General features: G+C 43.6%; 1 protein-coding gene across 1 annotated transcript in view; it reads right to left on the bottom strand.

The window, feature by feature from the left end:
• The window catches only part of slc6a19a.1 (solute carrier family 6 member 19a, tandem duplicate 1), a 90,187-nt gene that overhangs the window by 32,913 nt on the left and 37,166 nt on the right, over window positions 1–20,108 (bottom strand). The window contains exons 2-7 of the mRNA XM_068000114.1: window positions 12,525–12,665; window positions 9,757–9,894; window positions 6,140–6,321; window positions 4,821–4,931; window positions 2,493–2,605; window positions 2,259–2,387 (exon numbers count right to left, since the gene is read on the bottom strand). Coding sequence (XP_067856215.1) covers window positions 2,259–2,387; window positions 2,493–2,605; window positions 4,821–4,931; window positions 6,140–6,321; window positions 9,757–9,894; window positions 12,525–12,665 — 814 coding nt within the window. The remainder of the gene's footprint in view (window positions 1–2,258; window positions 2,388–2,492; window positions 2,606–4,820; window positions 4,932–6,139; window positions 6,322–9,756; window positions 9,895–12,524; window positions 12,666–20,108) is intronic.

Here is a 20,108-nt window from a genome sequence, read left to right as displayed (position 1 = left end):
GAACAACATACAATATGGATCACCATCCCCTATAGAGCAACGTCCACTATAGATCACCGTCCACTATAGAACACTGTCCACTATAGATCACCGTCCACTATAGATCACCAACCACTATAAATCACTGTCCACTATAGATCACCAACCACTATAAATCACTGTCCACTATAGAACACCGTCCCCTATAGATCACCGTCCACTTTAGATCACTATCCACTATAGATCACCGTCCACTATTGAACACTGTCCACTATGGATCACCATCCATTATAGTTCACCCATCCACTATAGAACACCGTCCACTATAGATCACCGTCCACTATAGATCACCATCCACTATAGATCACCGTTCATTTTCGATCACCGTCCACTACAGATCACCGTCCACTACAGATCACCGTCCACTATAGATCACCGTCCCCTATAGATCACCATCCCCTAGTGGTGTATTAAACCCAGTCTGTTTCTGGAGCAAAGGTCTTCAGCATTAAAGCCGGGAATTTGTCGGGTCCCGTAGCCTTTCCTGTGTCCAGTGCACTCAACCGTTACTTCACAGCACATGGAGTGAATCAAAATAGCTGAAGACTGGCAGGTGTGCACGATGTTCTATAGACAGTTACAACACCACAATCTACCCGGCAATGTGGAAAATTGCCCAGGTATGTCCTGTCCACACAAAGCAGGACAAATTCAATCCAGCCAATTACCGCCCCATCAGTCTACTCTCAATCATCAGCAAAGTGATGGAAGGTGTCGTCGACAGTGCTATCAAGCGGCACTTACTCACCAATAACCTGCTCACCGATGCTCAGTTTATGTTCCGCCAGCACCACTCGGCTCCAGACCTCATTACAGCCTTGGTCCAAACACGGACAAAAGAGCTGAATTCCAGAGCATTTGACCGAGTGTGGCACTAAGGAGCCCTAGTAAAATTGAAATCAATGGGAACCAGGGGGAAAGCTCTCCAGTGGCTGGAGTCATACCTAGCACAAAGCAAGATGGTATTGGTTGTTGGAGGCCAATCATTTCAGCCCCAGGACATTGCTGCAGGAGTTCTTCAGGGCAGTGTCCTAGGCCCAACCATCTTCAGCTGCTTCATCAATGACCTTCCCTCCATCATAAGGTCAGAAATGGGGATGTTCGCTGATGATTGCACGGTGTTCAGCTCCATTCGCAGCCCCTCAGATAATGAAGCAGTCCGTGCCCGCATGCAGCAAGATCTGGACAACATCCAGGCTTGGGCTGATAAGTGGCAAGTAACATTCACACCAGACAAGTGCCAGGCAATGACCATCTCCAATAAGGAAGAATCTAACCACCTCCCCTTGACATTCAACGGCATTACCATCACCAAATCCCCCACCATCAACATTCTGGGGGTCACCATTGACCAGAAACTTAACTGGACCAGCCACATATATACTGTGGATACAAGAGCAGCTCAGATGCTGGGTATTCTGCAGCGAGTGACTCACCTCCTGACTCCCCAAAGCCTTTCTACCACCAACAAGGCACAAGTCAGGAGTGTGATGGAATACTCTCCATTTGCCTGGATGAGTGTAGCTCCAACAACACTCATGAAGCTCGACACCATCCAGGACAAAGCAGCCCGCTTGATTGGCACCCCATCCACCACCCTAAACATTCACTCCCTTCACCACTGGCGCACCGTGGCTGCAGTGTGTACCATCCACAGGATGTACTGCAGCAACTCACCAAGGCTTCTTCAACAGCACCTCCCAAACCCCCGACCTCTACCACCTAGAAGGTCAAGGGCAGCAGGTACATGGGAACAACACCACCTGCACGTTCCCCTCCAAGTCACACACCATCCCGACTTGGACATAAATCGCTGTTCCTTCATCGTCGCTGGGTCAAAATCCTGGAACTCCCTTCCTAACAGCACTGTGGGAGAACCTTAACCACTCGGACTGCAGCGATTTCTGAAGGCAGCTCACCACCACCTTCTCAAGGGCAACTTGGGATGGGCAATGCACCCATGTTTCAAGAATGAATTAAAAAAAAACACAAGATAGAAAAGGGAAACACAAAAGAAGATTCAAAGCACATTGAGCACCCTTGTCTTAAAATAAATGTTTAAAATGTTTTTGTTTCTTTTTAAATACAGTCTGCTCCTGATAATTTGAAGTCTTTCTTGAACTGAAACAATCGAATTACCCAAGCAATGTAAATGCAGCAAAGTGGGAATTTAGTACAATTAATTAATGTTCAGTTAATACTATTCCCTGATAACTCACCTATCAAAACAGGCATCAAACTGCTCGGTTGCTCGGAAACCAATAATGGAATATATTACTGTGGCCGCATACACTGATGTGAAGCCATTGATGACGGAGATTATCACAGCGTCTCTCTCACAATTATTGCTATGGAATGAAGAAAAGAGGAATGCAGTCAGTTGTTGATTATTAATCTCTTGATATAAATAGAACATGTTGCTTTTACTCAATGAGCACGTGGAGGCTACTTACTGAACAGAGTTATAACTGGAGAAGGATATGAGACCCCCAAAGGCCAAGGAGAAGGAATAAAATACTTGTGCTCCAGCATCAAGCCAGGTGGTTGGATTCGACAACTCTTTCACCTGGAAATCACAGAAATAGCGATGTATTATTACTTTCACCAAAGGTGCTTTGACGACAATAACCTGTGCCTTGGTAATAGCCAAAATGGCTGTGCGGAGTTTTATCTTTTTGGTAAAATATATTTTTGAAGAGTCTTCTTGGGCATGGAAGTTTGCCGATAACACTAAAGGCTTGAAAACCAGTGAGGAGGACTGTAAATAACGTAGATAGCTTAGCGGAATGTACAGACAGGTGGCAGAAGCAATTAAATCTGGATAACTGAGGTAAAATATTTTGGAAGGAAATCAAGGAACGCTCAATGGGAAGATGTCGAAGGGTGGGAATGAACAGGGAAACCTAGGGGCTTCGATAGATTATCCCCTGAAAGCGTGAGTGCATGGTACGGTAATGTAATGGTTATGTTACTGGACTAGTAATCCAGAGTTCAAATCCCACTATTGAGAATTTGAAATCAGTTATAAATAAAGCTGGTATCAGTAAAAAAAAAAGTGACCATGAAGCTATCGGATTGTTGTAAAAACCCATCTGGTTCACTAATGTTCTTTAGGGTAGGAAACCTGCCGTCCTTACCCGGTCCGGCCTATATGTGACTCCAATCCCACACCTGACTCTTAACTGCCCTCTGAAGAGTGGCCTAGCAAGACACTCAGTTGTGTCAAATCAGGGCAACTAGGGGTGGCCAATAAATGCTGGCCTTGCCTGTGACACCCACATCCTGAGAATGAATAAAAACAAAGTGATTAAAAAAAGACCAACAGTACTCTGGGATTTATAAATAGGGGCATAGAGTGTAAGATTAAAGAGGTACAATGTCAAAATTGTACAAAGTGTTGATTAGGCCATTCAGCCCATTCATGTCTGTGCTACCTGTATCCTAAATCTCACCAAGTTCTGTTCGTCGGTCACCCCTGTGCTCGCTGATCTACATTGGCTCCCAGTCCAGCAACGTCTCGATTTTAAAATCCGCATCCTCGTGTTCAAAACCCTCCATGGCCACGCCCTTCATTAACCCTGTAACCTCCTCCAGTCCTACAATCTTCCGAAAACTCTGTGTTCTTCCAACTCTGGCCTCTTGTGCGTCCCAAACTTCTTTTGCCCCGCCATTGGCGGCCGTACCTTCAGCCGTCTTGGCCCTAAGTTCTGGAATTCCCTCCCTAAACCTCTTCACCTCTCCACCTCTCTCTCCTCCTTTAAGACGCTCCTTAAAACCTACCTCATTGGCCAAGTTTTTTAGTTACCTGTCCTAATACCTCCTCCTTTGGCTTGGTGTCAATTTTGTTTGATAACGTTCCTGTGAAGCGCCTTGGGACACGTTATTACGTTAAAGGCGCTATATAAATGCAAGTAGTTGTTGTTCATAAATGCTTAACAAATTTTTCTTAGTTTGTTATCAAACGCATAGCATGATGATTTAAATGACATGAAGATGCATTATCACATCACATTGCATTTAACTTCATCACTATGAAATCACTAAGATTTTCACTTCGCCGAAGAAAAAACGTTTGCCAACATTTTTATCTTCATTAAGAGAGTGGAACTTTAATGAAGGGGAATTTCTCTGGGACTCTGTTTTGAATGATTCAAGGCCCCGAAATTCCTGAGGTTGGATAGAACATAGGTCACATTTATATGGTGACTTATACTGGTAGAAACCAGTTGGGCTGAATGGCCTGTTTCTGTGGTGTATATTCTGTGTAATTCTGTGTGTAATTCTTTAAATCCGGGTCTTCTGCCCCCCCCCCCCAGCCCCTCCCCCACATCAAGAGGGCATGTCGGGGTGGGTTCCCAGGCTTCTCCAGGAAATGTCTTGCTCTGTATCTTTGAAAAGCCTCAGGACAAGGCCTCAACCCTTCAATAGCGTAAAGTAATCCAAGGGGATTACATTCTTTAGTTGGAATGACTTCAGTGGGAGCCTAGCAGCATTTTTAAAAGAATATATAATTTTCTTTGGCTCATTTGGACCATGGGAGGTTCCCGCTCTGCTTTAGATGGACAGATTAGCTCAGACTGGGGTGACTGTAGCCGATGCAGCCTTGCAGGCACCAGAGGGTGGGTGGGCGTTCCACCAGCGAGGGGGGGTGAGAGGGGCTCAGGAATTTACAGTGAAGTGTTTTTCTTAATCCTCACTAAAATTATGTTTTCTTTCAATGGGAAACGTATAATAGAAGTTGCAGAAACTAAAAAGGAAATAAGAGAGCTATAAATGCTTACGTCTGGTATAAACAGAAATTTTATTCCATCAACGGATCCTTTTAATGTCAGTCCTCGAATCAAGAAGATTGTAAGTACAAGATAAGGGAGAGTAGAAGTAATATATACAGCCTGGAGGAAAAGAGGCAAGATTAAATCTGTTGCACCAACACAACCGAATATGTTAGACAGTAAATTTACACATTCTACTTTAATTTTAGATTGTTGGTGATACCATCACTAACGTGATTCTACTGCAAATGTTCCTCAAACACGAAAGCTTGAAGTGACCTCAATGGCATCATATGAACACTTGACGTGCTCACATCAAATTCTTGTCTGCACTATTTTAATAGTTTTTTTAAATGGGTTACCATTTCCATCAAAACAGCAGAGAGGAATTTGATGCAAATATGTTAATCAATTATACGATAGATTCATAACTTTTCGATCGCTTAAGGCTGGTCGGAGAGGAATTTTCCATTTTTTTCCCCCTAATTGGCCTTGGGGTTTTGATCTGTTTTTTTGCCTCTCCCAGGAGCTTATGTAGATGCTGGTGGGTCGGGGGTCGGAGGGAGGGGGGGTTGTAATCATGATGCTTCATCCATCACGTTTCATGACTTGATGGATCGGGTGGTCTATTCCCGCCCGTCATTTTCATATGTTTGGATATTCACTTAAAGCAGCAATTTAAAAACATGGGTGATGTTCCCCCTCCCCTACTCCAGCAACACTGAAAGCAATTGTAACTCTCTTATCAGATAATTCAACACACATTCGAGATCAAACATGGCCTTCCCGGTCTGTATGGCTCAACTACTTGCTGTATATACTCAGTGATCCGTCAGTGAAACCCATTAAATATCCAATTATAGCGTCATTTTGACGCATCTCTTCTCCAGTGAAGGTTATCATGATCATTGTAAATAATTAAGCCTAGTTGGTGTCACCTTTAACATGGTGTCTGGGCAAGAAGTCAACACCTTCAGAAGAGAAGGGCAGGAGAAAAACTCGATTCCTCCCCTTCAAGCAAGATACTTGCTGTCGCTGAGGGAGTTCGAGCCAAGCAGAACTTTTTGATGGATACTGGATACAGGAGAACATTTGTATATTTTAATGACGCATTAATACAAATTAAGACTGTACGTGTGGCCAAGACATAATAAAATGAAATGGCACTAAACACTTTTCAGATGTAGCAACGCCCCGTTAAATGTTCCCCAAAGATAATTCTGAGCATGAGCAAAAAAAATTAAGGCCCATTGTGCTGTCAGAGTTGTTCAATTACACAATGGAAATCTTACATTTGTACAAACAGATATAATGAATTTGTACTGTACCTTGCCAGTTGTTTCGATGCCTCTGATTGTGCATACATACAGCACAGCCCAAGCACATACAAGGCTGAGTAACAGCCACCACTGGATGGTACCTGAATCTTCGATACCCGTTGAAATGTTTAAGGTTACTCTGTACCAATAGTAATCTACTGGGGAGCTCCTGGCGCATTCATCCACATATCCTATCAATACATGAAGAAAAACAGTAGGGAAGGTTATTACTCACGAGATGAGACTACTGTAATTAGGAGCCTGTGCAATAATATTCTAATCTGTCCGACAGGTTAGCACAACCTGCCCGCCTGGAAACTGATGGGATCGGGTGCAACCCCCGTCTTTTACATCCCGCCTGATTTTTCTCTCCATTGAAGTCAACGGACAGTAAATATCAGGCGAGGTGTAAAACTGGCTTTTCCACCTGATCCTGTGGAATGCCCACCAGTTAGGGTAAAATCACCCTCCATGCTCTCTCCGTTGAGACTCCCACTTTAGTGCTAATTTGCATCAAACTCCAGGCAAATTTTTGTTTCCATTGGGAAACACGATTGAGACTGGTCAAACTGTTTTCATTGCAGCCAGCAGATAGAGGAGACCTTTGTCCCATCAGCCTGGACTGGTTTTGAAGCCAGGCCCTAAAGCCAAAGGGAAGTGTGCGAATGTCCAGGGCTGAAATTTTACTTCCTTCAGAAAAAATAATAATCCCAGCAACTGAGTGAATTGATCTAGCGAGTAGCTGAGCCTGAGGTTCCATCCCCGATCTGGACAAAGTTAGCAAATCTCAGCTGGGTTACCGATAAGGGCAATATTGTTGGCCTCAGCCCCTTCCTGGATTTACATTTCTGATAGCTGTTCAGTAACCCGTGCTAGAAGTACAGGATTGGGCTCTGCTGTGATGCCCCCTCAGTCAAATAGCCTGTCGGGGCTCACACACCAGTAATGGTCACTAGGGTGAAGATGAGAGCACCAGCAACCTTGTTGTGCCCTTCAGGAAAGGAGGGGAGGAGAAAAACTGGGAAGAAAATGTAATACATTTTCTTATCCCACATTGATATTAAGATTAATATTCCTTGGTAGTGAAATTATATTTTAAGTAAAATACATTTCTTTATTTTTCTAAATTAAAATTTTTTCAACTTCTCCAGCTTTAATATCCTAAGGTGGAGTTGGATACCTTGCTTTGTCATTACCTTGAGGCTGAATGAGAAGAGGGCACAATTCTAAAAGGGGTACAGGAACAGAGAGATCTGGGGGTATATGTGCACAAATCTTTGGAGGTGGCAGGACAGGTTGAGAGAGCGGTTAAAAAAGCATACGGGATCCTGGGCTTTATAAATAGAGGCATAGAGTACAAGGGCAAGGAAGCCATGATGAACCTTTATAAAACACTGGTTCGACTACAACTGGAGTATTGTGTTCAATTCTGGGCACCGCACTTTAGGAAAGATGTGAAGGCCTTAGAGAGGGTGCAGAAAAGATTTACTAGAATGATTCCAGGGATGAGGGACTTCAGTTACCTGGATAGACTGGAGAAGCTGGGGTTGTTCTCCTTGGAACAGAGAAGATTGAGTGGAGATTTGATAGAGGTATTCAAAATCATGAAGGGTCCAGACAGAATCGATAGAGAGAAACTGTTCCCATTGGCGGAAGGGTCAAGGACCAGAGGACACAGATTTAAGGTGATTGACAAAAGAACCAAAGGTGACATGAGGATAAACTTTTTTACACAGTGAGTGGTTAGGATCTGGAATGCACTGCCCGAGGGGGTGGTGGAGGCAGATTCAATCATGGCCTTCAAAAGGGAACTGGATAAGTACTTGAAAAGAAAAAATTTGCAGGGCTACGGGGATAGGGCGGGGGAGTGGGACTAGCTGGATTGCTCTTGCATTGAGCCGGTGTGGACTCGATGTGCCAAATGGCCTCCTTCCGTGCTGTAACCTTTCTATGATTCTATGATTCCCTTCCTTAGCATAGCAAAACCTTATTTCCCTGAAAGCAGCAGAGGAAAAAATGAGGCGAAAAACCTGTTTAGCATGTTAACTCCTTGCTGCATTTTAAGGGCTTTGTGATCTCAAGTGAAATACTATGTTGCGAGCATCAAATGCTGTAATGTCAGCCTTTGCTCAGTGGGAGCACTCTTGCCTATGGGTCAAAATCTTGTGGGTTCAAGCCCCAGAGTCTTCAGCACATAATCTAGGCTGATACTTCAGTGCAGTACTGAGGGAGAGGTGCTCTCTTTTGGATCAGACATTGAACTGCTTGCCTGCGGTGCGCCGGTGTTGAAGGGAGTGAATGTTTAGGGTGGTGGATGGGGTGCCAATCAAGCGGGCTGCTTTGTCCTGGATGGTGTCGAGCTTCTTGAGTGTTGTTGGATCTACACCCATTCAGGCAAGTGGAGAGTATTCCATCACACTCCTGACTGGTGGTGGAGAGACTTGGGGAGTCAGGAGGTGAGTCACTCACCACAGAATACCCAGCCTCTGACCTGCTCTTGTAGCCACGGTATTTATGTGGCTGGTCCAGTTAAGTTTCTGGTCAATGGTGACCCCCAGGATGTTGATGGTGGGGGATTCGGTGATGGTAATGCCGTTGAATGTCAAGGGGAGGTGGTTAGACTCTCTCTTGTTGGAGATGGTCATTGCCTGGCACGTGTGTGGCACGAATGTTACCACTTATCAGCCCAAGCCTGGATGTTGTCCAGGTCTTGCAGCATGTTTCCTACGTTACTTCAGTGACTACACTTCAAAAATACTTAATTGGCTGTGAAGTGCTTTGGGATGCCCTCAGGATGTGAATGGTGTTGTATAAATGCAGATTTTTTTTGATAGAAAACAGCTGAAGGTAGGCAGTAGCCATCTAAAGTTTAATGTGGCTAGCAGCTGGAGTTAACACGACTGCTACCGGTGAGCCATGATATGGGCACCAAAATCCCGAGAAACAGTGAAAGATCAACACGGGAGATATCTCATTGGCACTGAGCTTGAAATGGGGATATTCTGCTACGTAGAAGCCAGCTAGCAGCAGGAATTTGATAGAGAGGAGAAATTAGAAGAGGAGCAGGGTCGAACCTGCCTCATTAGACAAAAACAATCACTTTTTCTAAACTTCTAACTCCACTAATTATCAGCTCAAACAGAATAAACGCACGGAACGGATTCACTGCACAGGCTCTCTGGCCCTTTAATCTTTAATACCCACTCTGCAGTATTCCAGCAATGGGTGCTTCCTGTGCCAATGTTGCTAGGACACTATGCCATATGACATATTACTGCTGTATGCATAGTATGTGACTATGTTCGCCTATATTTGGGCGGATGAATAACCTCCACATCGCCCCACGCGCCCCACCCCATCACTTCTGATGGGAAATCCTGGAAGTGGCAGAGACATGCGCAGAGCTGGCAGTGGCCAGGAGGAGGAGTCCTCCACCTTTCACTACAGTTCTGCTCTCCAGAGTTACATTGATCTGTCAGCAACATGCACTTAACTTTTTGACAACTGATCTGATTCCGTCCAGATTTCACAATTTGAAGTCCTGTTATTTTTCACTGATCCTTATGGACACAGTCCTGCACTTGAGGACTGCAAGAAATGTTGTAAAATACAACGTTAATCCATACCTGTATTATTGTCTACCAACGGACAGTTGCTCCAGGGTAGAGGTTCTTGGAATGAATTAAAGAAGTACCACATAACCAAGGCAATGATACTGTTGTAATATAAACCAACCAGGAAGGAAACCATCATTGATGCTATACCTAAGGAAATGAGAGTCAATGTGAATGATATCAAAGTGAAGAGACAGCAATTATATATGTTTAAATCAGCATAGGAAATTAATCCTGAGAATTGAGAATGCACAGTGCAACATAATTGCACCAATAAATTATTATTGTCCATAATTAATTGTGTTCTGATACATTTACAAATATTCATTTAACAGTCTTTATAGAATAAGACTAGCATATGAAGTTAATAGGAATGCAAATATTGGTTTATGTAGAATTGAATATTTGGGAATTTGGCTTCAGATTCAGAAACTGGATGTTTGTGATGATTCTAATTAACCGAGAATATCGAAAGCTTAGATGAAAATTCAGCTTTACGCGATCTGAATTGAATCTGAAAGATCAGGGCATATCTTGGATGTTCACCCCTTCCTTCAGGGACTGGGCAACTGACTAGCATTATGCTGCACTGCTCTGTATTAGAGGCTAAAAAGCATTCCATTGTTTCCTTTTGGAAATGCAATTGAAGCGGTTTTAATTTGTTCCATCAGTAGTGAACAGTAAAAAGGCAGATCTCATTACAGACTTGGTAACTTTTTAAACCACCAGCAGATCTCCTGCCACATCGCTCATGGTGAGTCTGAGGTTGAAGGATGGGGGGGAGGGTATTCCTGAGGTGTAGGAGTTGAGGAGTGATGTACATCTCCACTGAAAGGATTTGGAGAAAAGTCTGCACGAGATCTCCTCAGAGATAATGCAGTAAGGGGTTTTTGACTGGTTCCTGGAAGATAAACAAGCAAAGGCCTCTGATGAAAATGCTGGTAGTCACATCTTGAATGCAGACAACGCGATTGTATAGTAATAATTTCCTTACAACGTTTAGTAAGAGTCCAAGATGGTGGCGGAAAGGATTGTCAGAAAATATTTTGTGCAATTACATTGTTTTGCCTTGTTTTTTATTGGTAGCTTTTGCTGATTGCTTATGGTTGATTTGTTGTTTTCATATGTCCTTCGTGATTTTCCATTGGAAGTTTATGTCCCCGCTCTGCTTGTTTTTGATCAAAGTGTTCCTTACTGTTCAGTAGTGAGTTATTGCAGTGCTATGAATATACAGACTTGAACCGATCGGGTGCAGGTGTAGTGTATCCTGTGATGACTGAGTTTTGGTACCTAAAGTGACACGGACACAGGCCTGTGCTGGATGGAAGATTTTTATATATATGCGTAGAGCCAGGCCTTAAAACATTGTTGGGGGAATATTACTGTGTAAATGCTTCACATGTTCATCTGAAATTCCTCTCTCTGCTATTTTACCAGAGGAATTATTTTGAACAGGTTAACAACTCTGCTAAAATAGCGGACAAAGGAATTTCGGGTGAGTGCATTAAGTGTTTGTATTATCCCGCAGCGTAAATTCATTGATAATATTATTCTGAGCTTTAGCTGATCTGGAATGCACGGCCTGAAAGGGTGGTGGAAGCAGATTTAATAATAACTTTCAAAAGGGAATTGGATAAACGCTTGAAGGGGAAACATTTTCAGGGGAACAGGACTAATTGGATAGCTCTTTCAAAGAGCCGGCACAGACACGATGGGCCAAATGGCCTTCTTCTGTGCTGTATCATTCTATGATTCTGTGATCATAAAACTGCAATATTTTGGCAATATTGCAAAAACTAAATTCTCTTAATAAATTTTTCGACTATGCAGGCTCTGTCACACTTCCTTACTCCATGAAGCAACAACTGCAGTTAGTGCTTACTTTTTTTTAACAGCAGTTATTTCCAAATTCAACCTCAGTGCAAGATTGCTTTGAACAAGAGCACCATTAGATTGTGCATGGGTGGAAAGCAGAGCTCAGGCCCATTTTAAAATGGGTGGAAAACACAACCCATTTTCAAATGTGACGATGAGTCTGACTGTTGCAGTCCCAACCCAACAAATGGTCACCTGAATTTCACCCCCTGAAAACCACCATTCACCATCACTGTCTGCCCTGAGCCCACCCTACCACTTGTAAATGGGGTGGCTGGGCATGGCCAAGCAATCCCCACAATTTCACCCATTTAGCACCCCTAAGATGACGATGGGAAACAAGACCTCTATAAAAGTGAGGGAAGGAGCAGTACAGTGGCATTCCTGGGGCAGATACCACATAGAGGAGGCTGTGGTTGGACGTCATTCCAAGTTTCTGTATGTATCCTGCTCGCCGTTTTCTGCGCCAATAACTGCTTCACAGATTTGACAGAAAATCTGGGGGCTCTTACCACTGAAGACACCCCTGATGTTACTCTTCCTCGTGCTATTGCTCCTTCTCAAATTTAAGTGCTTGTAGCCCCATTTATGGGTCTGAATTGGACACAGAAATGAAAGTTCAAAACCTGCAGATTAGACAGGTGTTTGGGCTCCTGTTGTTTTCTATCAGATTACAAAACAATTGCCTGCTAACTTTGAATCTAAAAATGGGACCATGAATTGCGAGCTCACATGGTGTCACAGGCCAATTTAGTGCAAGGCCTGATTGTTGAATTGAAGAGAAGTTTGAGTAAATGTCATTGTTTCCAGACTCTTGGTGTTTTTTGCTTCTGGATATATGTGGAAAAATGGCCGAGGAACTACAGGGAAAAGCTGCATTTGCAATTTCAACTCTAGGAACTTACCCACTCCTTTCAGGTAAGGGTGAATAGAACTCCAGACCCCCACGCTGCCTTTCCGCAGACGCTGTCCAATGGCAAACTCAAGATGCAACAGCGGGATACCCTCGAGCACCAGTAAGATGAGAAATGGGATCATGAATGCACCTGGAAAAGAGGCAAAGTGTATTGAGGCACCGATGAAAAATGGAACAGTTCACCTCCCCCCGTCTTCAACATTTTTGTGCTCATCAAGGATACTTATTGCTGGGGAATGGAACACTTTCCATTTCAGGTACCCAGTGTCAGCATCAAGCTCTTCCAGGTCAGGTATAGCACTTTTACTCTGCCCCAGTAACGTGCCTCAAGCCTACCCTCTGACGAACACCACTAATACACCATTGTGGCATTTTTTTCCCCACTTTCCATGTAAGCAAGCTTGCAGATTGGAGCCAAATCCAGTTTGGTACTGTATGCCCAAGCCCATGCCCACACGAACTGGATTGAGGCCCCCCAAACTGCTTCCACGTAGAATGCTTACAGCCAGCAGACAAAGAAGACGTTCACTCCATTAATCTAGGCTGGATTTGAACCAAGATCCCAGAGGTGAAAGGTCAGCATTTAACCCACTCTGCTATCCTGTTCCCATCATTTTGACATGGGGTGATTCAAATGATAAAAATACAGAGATTGCTCAAATTTACAACTGCGGCAAACGGTTTGGAGTGCAGTTTTCATTTATAATTCATATGGTCATACATTGGTCAACAAGGTAGGTAGACATTGTTTAAGTAATGATGTTTTGTTGCTAAATTGATGATAAGATGAAGGGCTGATTGACTCTGTTTTCAGACTTACTCTTGAAGTTCATCTTTTCTAAAATTAACATTATGGATTTACCTTTTGTTTCCCCCCCCAACTCAAAAAACAAAAGCTGTTTGCATTGGTCTGTCTCAGATTGAAATTGCAAAATTGATCTCCGTCTTTTGGCGGTGGAGCTTGCTGGCTGAGTTGATCGGGGATGTACCTGATGAAAATTCAACATGCAGATACTGTAAGGTGCCAGGGAACCAAATCAGCACCAGTAGGGTTTTACAACTTGGTGAGATATGGGTCCAATCCGCTCATTTCACTGATTTCCCAATCTCGGTCATGGTGCTGTGGGCAAGCTATGAACAGAGTCCAAAGTGAACAAAATGGAGCAGGAATAGCAATTGATAACTCTTCCCAGCACCTTAGGGTGCGGGTATGCTACAGGTACCATTTGAAGCTGATACATCCTTAGAGTGACATGGAGCCAACAGTGTGTCTTAGACCTGTCAGCTCCATGGGGCTGTCTGACCAGAGATAACAGAGCTGTGTGCATGCATTAGATTAGAGTGACATGGGGATAGATTGTGCCCCCCCACCGGTGCTAACTTCACTCGGTCAGCTGGCAGAGTGTGCCCGCCGGCCGCCCGAGAGTCCTGGCCCAGTCCATTTTGAGGGCAGGGCCTCATTAGTAATTGGCCAGCGAGTTGCGGTAGGAAAATGAGTGGCCTGAGGCAGTCAGCCTGCTCCAGCCCACTGCAATATTGGGCGTACCTCTGGGTCGGAAGTGAGGCCCGGGGGTGGGGGGATCTGGGGAAAGGGAAGGGTCCGGAGGGTGCGGTGGGGTCCGGGGGGATGGGTGGTGGGCGGCCCTGGGGTGAGGAGAATTTGGAGCGGCAGCGGCCCAGGCTGGTTTTGTGCATCCAGTACAGTACCATACAGTAAGACTTAGCCGTGGGCCCCTCTTCGACTGGACTGCTAGCTGATCCTGGGCGGAGGATGTGCAGCACACGCTCCATCCAGTACTGTCCTAAAATGATGTGGAGATGCCGGTGATGGACTGGGGTTGACAATTGTAAACAATTTTACAACACCAAGTTATAGTCCAACAATTTTATTTTAAAATCCACAAGCTTTCAGAGGCTTCCTCCTTCCTCAGGTGAATGTCCTAAAATGACAAACAGGATCCTATGTTTGTCTTATAAAAAGAGCCTACCACCTGACACGGGTAGGCGGTCTGCCTGCCCATCGGTAGTAAGATTACGGTGACTATGTCGGCGGCAGGAACAGGACGGTAAGTCATTCCTCACCGTTTTCGGGGCGCTACCATCCCGTTTCTGCCGGGTGGAGGCCCTAAAATCTTCTCTGCAGTACTCTGTACTGGTATTTAGTACATTAAACCCAGCACCAGCTCCCCTATGTACTGGTATTACTGAATATGTTTACAGGCCTCCTCTCACTGGTGTGTGAATGCTAACTAAAATGTAATATTAACAAACAGCTGATGCAACGGTTCAGCCTTCGTTAAAATAAAAAGATTAAATATTACGCTCAGCGACCCTACACTCCGAGTGGGAGCCTTGCTCAACGAGATCACAAGCCAGAGCTGAGGCCACAGCGCTGTAACATCTATTCTCCCATCAGCTTTTACATTTAGTGAGGCTCCCTGCTGCGAGTGCTGGATCGCAGAACAAAGCTTTATAAGTAAAGTTTAAAAGAGAGCTTCTCTCTGCAGTGGTTGCAGTTATTTTTTTCCCTTTGGGTGACTTCACACAAGTAATACTGCCCAGTTTGTGCTGGTGCAAAATCGAAACTGCTTTGCATCAATGCAAAATGCTACTGGGCTAGTAATCAAGAGGTCTAGACCAAGAATTTGAATTCAGTTGAAAAAAAATGTGGAAATAAAAAGCTGGTACCAGTAGAAGTGACCATGACACTGTCAGATTGTCGTAAGGACCCAACTGGTTCACTGATGTCCTTTAGGGAAGGAAACCTGCCGTCCTTACCTGGCTTGGCCTATGTGTGACTCCAGTCCCACACCAATGTGACTGGCTTTGATCTGCCCTCTGAAGTGGCCTGGCAAGCCACTCAGTTGTATCAAAACTGCTACCACACGGACTGCAGAGGTTCAAGAAGGCGGCCTCCCACCACCTTCTCAGGGGGATTAGGGACGGGCAATAAATGCCGGCCTTGCCAGTGACGCCCGCATCCCGTGAAAGAATTTTAAAAAATACTGAAAGAAATGTGTAGCATAGCTGGTCTATGAAATGTGCTAATTATGTTACACACAGCTAAGGTGCTAAACAAATGTAACTGTAGTAAATACAATACACTGCATCTCAGAACTCTAAGGTTGAAATTTGCAGAAAGGGCTCAATACTTCACTAAATTAGTTTAAATACATATGTACATGTTTCTGTCAGTGTGAACTTTGTAGCATGATGATTTAACAGAACACTACAATCTTGCATTAACTATCACCCCTGTTGCTCATAAATTCCATTTATTTACATTAACTGACAATAAATATTTCTATACCACACGGATGGACAAAAGGAACTCTTTCCTTTTGCAATCCGAAAGGTCACTAGTGCTCCACAATGTGTCACAAAGCCTCTTCCTGCTATACCATGCTCAACAGCTCCACTGTTCGTTAAGTATCTGTATCAATGAGCCCTGAAAAGGTTTCATAGCTTTAAATGGACACTAGGAACATGAGTCCTCCATCTTGTTATTCAGAACTCCACTTTTACACATTTAAAAGATTATTCATGAACAACTTCTAGCTTTCTCATAAACACTGTTTTGCAAGACATGAAATAAATTCTTTCGGTGCATGTGGAGAGCTTGTATGTGCCAATGGAGGCAACGACAACTGGAGGATATCGTTGGGAGTTAAGGAAAGTGTGAGTTAAAAAAGATTTTCAGGAGTAACTGCTTCACACCAAAGAGGTCTTTAATTTATGGAACGGACTGCCATCTAGTGCAGTGAAAGTGAACTAAGATGAAGCGTTCAGAAGTAAATTATGTATAGATTCCTGCCTTAATGGGGACTAGGGGTATGTGAACTTAGTATCAAGGTTTTAGGGAGATGTCAATGGTCCTACAGGACCAGGACATGGCCTTAAACCATGGGGTAAGTAAGATGAATATATGACATATTTATCTTTCAATTCTTCCTTCTCCTTCCTCTGCTGAATATGGTTACTTGTGCTGGGTATGATTCCATGGGTGGTATATCCCCCAAGTGCCTATTCTTCACGTGTGAGATTGTTCAGTCATGGGGACCATCACAGCTGACCTGGATCCTCTTCTCACATTTTGACCTCGGGAGCTGCTGCCTAGTAACCAGAAGCGAAAACCGTGGCTAATATTTAAGCGTCCTTTCTCAGCCTCATTGTAATTGCCACTGTCTAGTAAAGATAGACTAAACATTGAACATTGGATATTCCTGGCCTGTACGGCTTAGTTTTGTGGTGCATTTATCTACTGAACCATCTGAGGTATGACAAAATGAGGGCTGATATTAACGGATCAGCCGCCCGTTATACACCGTCCCCCGCCCACCCCGATTTTCAGCCACTGCCAAAAGTTAAAATCAGTCCTATGATCTTTTCTTGTTCCGAGCTCTCATGCACAATGGACTAAATCACCTTAGATCACCTCAAATCACCTTTTGCATCAAAAGTTATTAGACATTGGTGTAGTTTATTTTCCCATCTTTTTCCTTCATTTGAGCCTCTGTATTACTTTTCAACAGAACTGGGATTTACAGAATATGATGAATGTCTGTTTCCTTTTACCCACTTTTCAGTTACAATTCCCTATTTGGTCACACTTTCCCAAGTCCTTGATCATTTCCACTCTCTCCCATTTATTTATTAGATCTGCTTCTCACAATCTGCTTCTGCTCATTCTCCAGATAAATGGAAAGTGAGAGTTACAATGGAGGAAGTGTGCATATCAGTACTGCTGCTTTCCACTTCACTTTAGATCTTTTCTCATCAGAATTGAAATGACTCTGTAAATGGCCCTTCCTGTCCTTTAACAGAAGAGAACCTTCATAACAATCCTGATAAGGACCCAGGGACTTGAGCACAAAACCTAGGCTGACACTCCAGTGCAATGCCGAGGGAGTGCTGTACTATCGCAGTGCCGGCTTTCGGATGAGACTGAGGCCCTGTCTGTCCTCTCAGCTGGATATATAAGATCCCACTGCACTATTCGAAGAAGAGCAGGGGAGTTCTCCCCGGGTATCCTGCCCAATAATTATCTCTCAACCAACATCTAAAAACAGATTCTCTGGACATTTATCTCATTGCTGTTTGTGGGACCTTGCTGTGCGCAAATTGGCTTCCGAATTTCCTACATTACAACAGTGACGACACTTCAAAAGTACATCATTGGCTATAAAGCACTTTGGGACGTCCTGAGGTCATGAAAGGGGCTAGATAAATGCAAGTTATTTCTTTTTATTTCTTTATTATAAACAGACCTAAGCACTAACACCTTGTGTGACAACTACCAGATCCCACACAGAAGCCTTCACAGCTCACTGATATATGTAGCAATTGTCTGGAAAATCTGTCAGAATAAGCCTCTGGGTTGAAATTGCGCTGTACAATGTTAGCAAGTGAGTTAACACCTTAGTTAAAATAGTGCACAGAAGAATTTCATGCAAATATGTTACCATGTCCATTACTAATATCACACAATGCGATTTAAACCTCTTCAGTTTTTTTTTGTTTAAACAAAACCTTTCACTTCTACACCAAAATGTTAACCTCTTTCCTCTTTTTAGTTGATTTGTATTTCCAGCATTTTCTGGTTTTGTTCCAGATTTTGAGCATTCGCAGTTGTTTATAATCCAAAAGTTGGTAGTCTAACGGTAAATTATATTCTTAACATCTGACCTAGCCTTGAATTTGTTCCCTTAAATCAGTATAGAGTTTGAATAAATCAAAAAGAATGCGAGAGTACAAGTTAACAAGTCAAGATATCAAAGCTTTCTAAAACCATGTAAATTACTCCAAGTAATTTCCTTGGAAATAATGCTGAGAAATCTCGTGGGTATTGTCCCAAGATGTGCCCACATCATGAGTAAGATCAACTTTTTTGTCGTTGTTCCTTATAACCCAGGAGTAGTACAAAAAAAAACATTTAAAAACCCAATTCACTGACTGCCTGAGTTGAAAACTGCCCTGAGCTCCATCTACATAGCAACAAAATAGTACTCTCTTTAATAAAGGACAAAAAAATCACCATTGGTTCTTGATTTAAGTTAAATTCAGTCACAATTTAATGCGAAAGTTACAGATCTGTCCTTATAACTACATTCTAAATCAAAGGTGGTTTCACCATTAGAGTATCAAGCTCATTAAGACTTTGAGATGAAATAAGAATAAGCAAAGCAGCAGCCCTTAAAATATAAAAAAAATAATTTGACAAGTGTTTGTCACAAGCCGGGATGGTGTTGAATGCTTATCAACTCAGTAACTGGCTGAAATAGTCACTCGGTAAACTTTTGATACTTATTCATGGATGCTTCCAACTTAATCTCTTCCTTTTTGACTGCTCCCACTCTTCACGTTCTTTGTAATTACCCAAATGCTGCTGTTGCACTGTTCAGACTGAAAATCAACAAGCAGTCTGAATAGAGCCATCACTGCATCGGTCTCCTCATTCCCCCCCCCCTCACCCTGGGAAAAGTAAAATAGTGGACCTCAGTGGGTTTCTGGAATTCAGACAAACGTAGAAACACAGAAAATAGGAGCAGGTGTAGGCCATTCGGCCCTTCGAGCCTGCTCCCCCATTCAATATGATCATGGCTGATCCTCTATCTCAATACCATATTCCCGCTCTCTCCCCATACCCCTTGATGCCTTTTGTGTCTAGGAATCTATCTAGCTCCTTCCTAAATATATTCAGTGACTTGGCCTCCACAGCCTTCCGTGGTAGAGAATTCCACAGGTTCACCACCCTCTGAGTGAAGAAATTTCTCCTCATCTCAGTCCTCAATGTCCTACCCCGTATCCTGAGACTGTGACCCCTCGTTCTAGACCCCCCAGCCAGGGGAAACATCCTCCCTACATCCAGTCTGTTTAGCCCTGTCAGAATTTTATATGTTTCAATGAGATCCCCTCTCATTCTTCTAAGCTCGAGTAAATACAGGCCGAGTCGACCCAATCTCTCCTCATATGACAATCCTGCCCTACCAGAGATCAAACTGGTGAACCTTCGCTGCACTCCCTCTATGGCAAGTGTATCCTTTCTTAGGTAAGGAGACCAAAACTGCACACAATACTCCAGGTATGGTCTCACCAAGGCCCTGTATAACTGCAATAAGGCATCCTTGCTCCTGTACTCAAATCCCCTTGCAATGAAGGCCAACATACCATTTGCCTTCCTAACTGCTTGCTGCACCTGCCTGTTTGCTCTCAGTGACTGGTGTACAAGGATACCCAGGTCCCTTTGTACATCAACATTTCCCAATCTATCACCATTTAAATAATACTCTGCCTTTCTATTTTTCCTTCCGAAGTGGATAACTTCACATTTATCCACATTATACTGCATCTGCCATGTATTTGCCCACTCACTCAACTTGTCTAAATCGCCTTGGAGCCTCTTTGCATCCTCCTCACAACTCACAATCCCACCTAGTTTTGTGTAGTTAGCAAACTTGGAAATATTACACTTAGTTCCCTCATCCAAATCATTGATATATATTGTGAATAGCTGGGGCCCAAGCACCGATCCCTGCGGTGCCCCACTAGTCACCGCCTGCCACCCCGAAAAAGA

This window comes from Heptranchias perlo, chromosome 2 (assembly GCF_035084215.1).
Source record: "Heptranchias perlo isolate sHepPer1 chromosome 2, sHepPer1.hap1, whole genome shotgun sequence".
NCBI lineage: Eukaryota > Metazoa > Chordata > Chondrichthyes > Hexanchiformes > Hexanchidae > Heptranchias > Heptranchias perlo.
The sequence above is the reverse complement of the archived record's forward strand: the minus strand, read 5'-3'. Positions and strand labels throughout refer to the sequence as shown.